General features: G+C 33.8%; 1 protein-coding gene across 1 annotated transcript; it reads left to right on the top strand.

Annotated features, from left to right (window-relative positions):
- The first annotated feature begins 331 nt into the window (after nucleotides 1-331).
- fgf1b (fibroblast growth factor 1b) lies at nucleotides 332-1905 on the top strand. Its single transcript, XM_081390585.1, has 3 exons — nucleotides 332-542; nucleotides 897-1000; nucleotides 1221-1905. The coding sequence occupies exons 1-3, from the start codon at nucleotides 338-340 to the stop codon at nucleotides 1422-1424; spliced, it is 513 nt and encodes a 170-aa protein (XP_081246711.1). The 5' UTR covers nucleotides 332-337; the 3' UTR covers nucleotides 1425-1905.
- Nucleotides 1906-2164: the final 259 nt, after the last annotated feature.

Here is a 2164-nt window from a genome sequence, read left to right as displayed (position 1 = left end):
TACAATGACAAATTTGTTCTATTATGAGAATCTTTTGTGTATGTACTGTCAACCCTGGCTATATGCAATTTAGATTTCAGCATTTTGTAATCGAAGGATTCTCTTGCGTAAAAGTAACATAACGTTGTAATATTTATGTATACACACACACACACATTTGTAATATACTTCTTTTTACCAAAATTATAAGAACCATAATTATAATTATGTTTCAGAATAGCAGAACAAATTTGGCTGTTTATAATAAGACAGTGTGAAGGAGGTTGCATGACACATACTCGTTATAAGTGGTAGTTGAGCTCGGAAGACGGATCCATTTCACTCACAGGGGGTGTCCATGCGCTCAGCGCGTCTCAGAGCAACACTCTGCGCCATGACCGAGCGGGATATCCCCGCTTTCACGCTGTTACCGACGACCACCGACCAGAAAGATCCCAAACATAATTCTCTGCAAAAACTCTACTGCAGGAATGGAGGATACCATCTCCGGATCCAACCCGGCGGGACTGTGGACGCGAGTCGACAAGATAACGACGTTTACAGTTAGTATTTGTTTGAAGCATACTGGACTACCTGAGATTCTCTTGATTATTTCCAAACACAGAGCTAAATGTAAATTTTTTATCTAAAATATCTATGAAATAATGTTAAAAGCGCTTGAACACGTGTAATCTAGGCGCACATATGTAATACCTATGCAATTAAAAATGTGATATAGTAATAGCATGTACTATAAAATGTAATTAATTTCACGGAAAATAATGGAAAATGCCACTGTATAAGATCCTGTGAATTTTAACAACTGTTACATGGCTACATATTGTTACCTTACCATAGGTAAGAATAATCATATAATGTAACAGCAGTATAGATGTTTTATGATTATTGTATGACAGCTCTTTTGAAGGTAAAAGCTGTGAAAGCAGGATTGGTGGCCATCAGGGGTCATGAGACTGGACTATACCTGGCAATGGACAAATGTGGAAAACTTTATGGCACTGTAAGTAAATAATTACATTTTGAGCAAATTCACGACTTTGAGATGTTTAAAATGAATATTTCTACTCCTACAAATTATATTGAACATATTAACAACTCAATCGTTCTTTAAACTGGAGCATGATGTTTAAACTTGTTAAATTCCTGAACTCTGATTCATTAAAATGATGGTTGATTGTAAAGAACTATGTAACAGCTCTATTCTCGGTCCTGTGTGTCAGGCCATGTTGAACGATGAGTGTTACTTCATTGAGAAGATAGAGGAGAACCACTACAACACATATCGTTCACAGAGATATCAGGAGAGCGGAGACTGGTACGTGGGGATCAGAAAGAATGGACGGACAAAAAGCGGCTCCAAAACACACAAGGGCCAAAATGCAATCTACTTCCTGCCAATTCCAGTGGATGGCAGCATACAGTAATGTTTTGGCATGTCGAGGCTCTCAAAACACCCCAAGCACTATTAAGAATTATAAATTAAATGAGTAAATGAGAAGACAATGCTTATAGCCATTATATATATATATATAATATATGACTATAAATAAAAATAAAACATTTATTTTTTATATTTATTTTAGATAACTTTGTCTGTACAGGTGAATGTAAAGAAAGTTGATTTTTTTTTTCAACCAATACAAGTATTTTGTTATCATTTGAGCCTTTGATATAGAAATATTTTAAGAATGTCTGATCCTTTCCTATGTAAATATACTGTATAGGCTACTAACTTTACTGTATATTTATGCTGTACAAAATAATTGAAATGTATCTTAAATAGCATAGCTTCACTGTGACTGTGAAAAGTACTTTCAATAGTGCAACAATAAATAATTTTAACCATTTAACATCAAATAAAAGGCAATAAAATTGAGTTTGTGGTTAAAAACACATTGGAAACGACAGGTTGTATTATTTTATATAATTGTGTGGCCAAAATGATATTGCCATGCTGTTAAATCACACACTTACATGCTTTCAAAAAATAAATAATAATTAGGAATTTAAATGCAAGAAGTCACTTAATTAGTCATTTAGACTACAGTTGTTACTGTAGGTGAAATTACACTTTTAAGGAACAAATCCAACTTTATTAGACAACTGAACAATACATTTCATCCTGGCTATTCTATTATTATATTTCATTCGTCTATGGCTCCTT

The sequence above is a fragment of the Scardinius erythrophthalmus genome (genome assembly GCF_964197995.2).
Source record: "Scardinius erythrophthalmus genome assembly, chromosome: 17".
Lineage (NCBI taxonomy): Eukaryota > Metazoa > Chordata > Actinopteri > Cypriniformes > Leuciscidae > Scardinius > Scardinius erythrophthalmus.
This window is presented reverse-complemented; position numbering and strand designations above follow the sequence as displayed.

Coding starts and splice junctions, on each gene's coding strand:
- fgf1b (XM_081390585.1), top strand. CDS start 338: ATGCGCTCAGCGCGTCTCAGAGCAACACTCTGCGCCATGACCGAGCGG. Junction 543..896: donor ACAAGATAACGACGTTTACA/GTTAGTATTTGT, acceptor ATTGTATGACAG/CTCTTTTGAAGGTAAAAGCT. Junction 1,001..1,220: donor GTGGAAAACTTTATGGCACT/GTAAGTAAATAA, acceptor CCTGTGTGTCAG/GCCATGTTGAACGATGAGTG.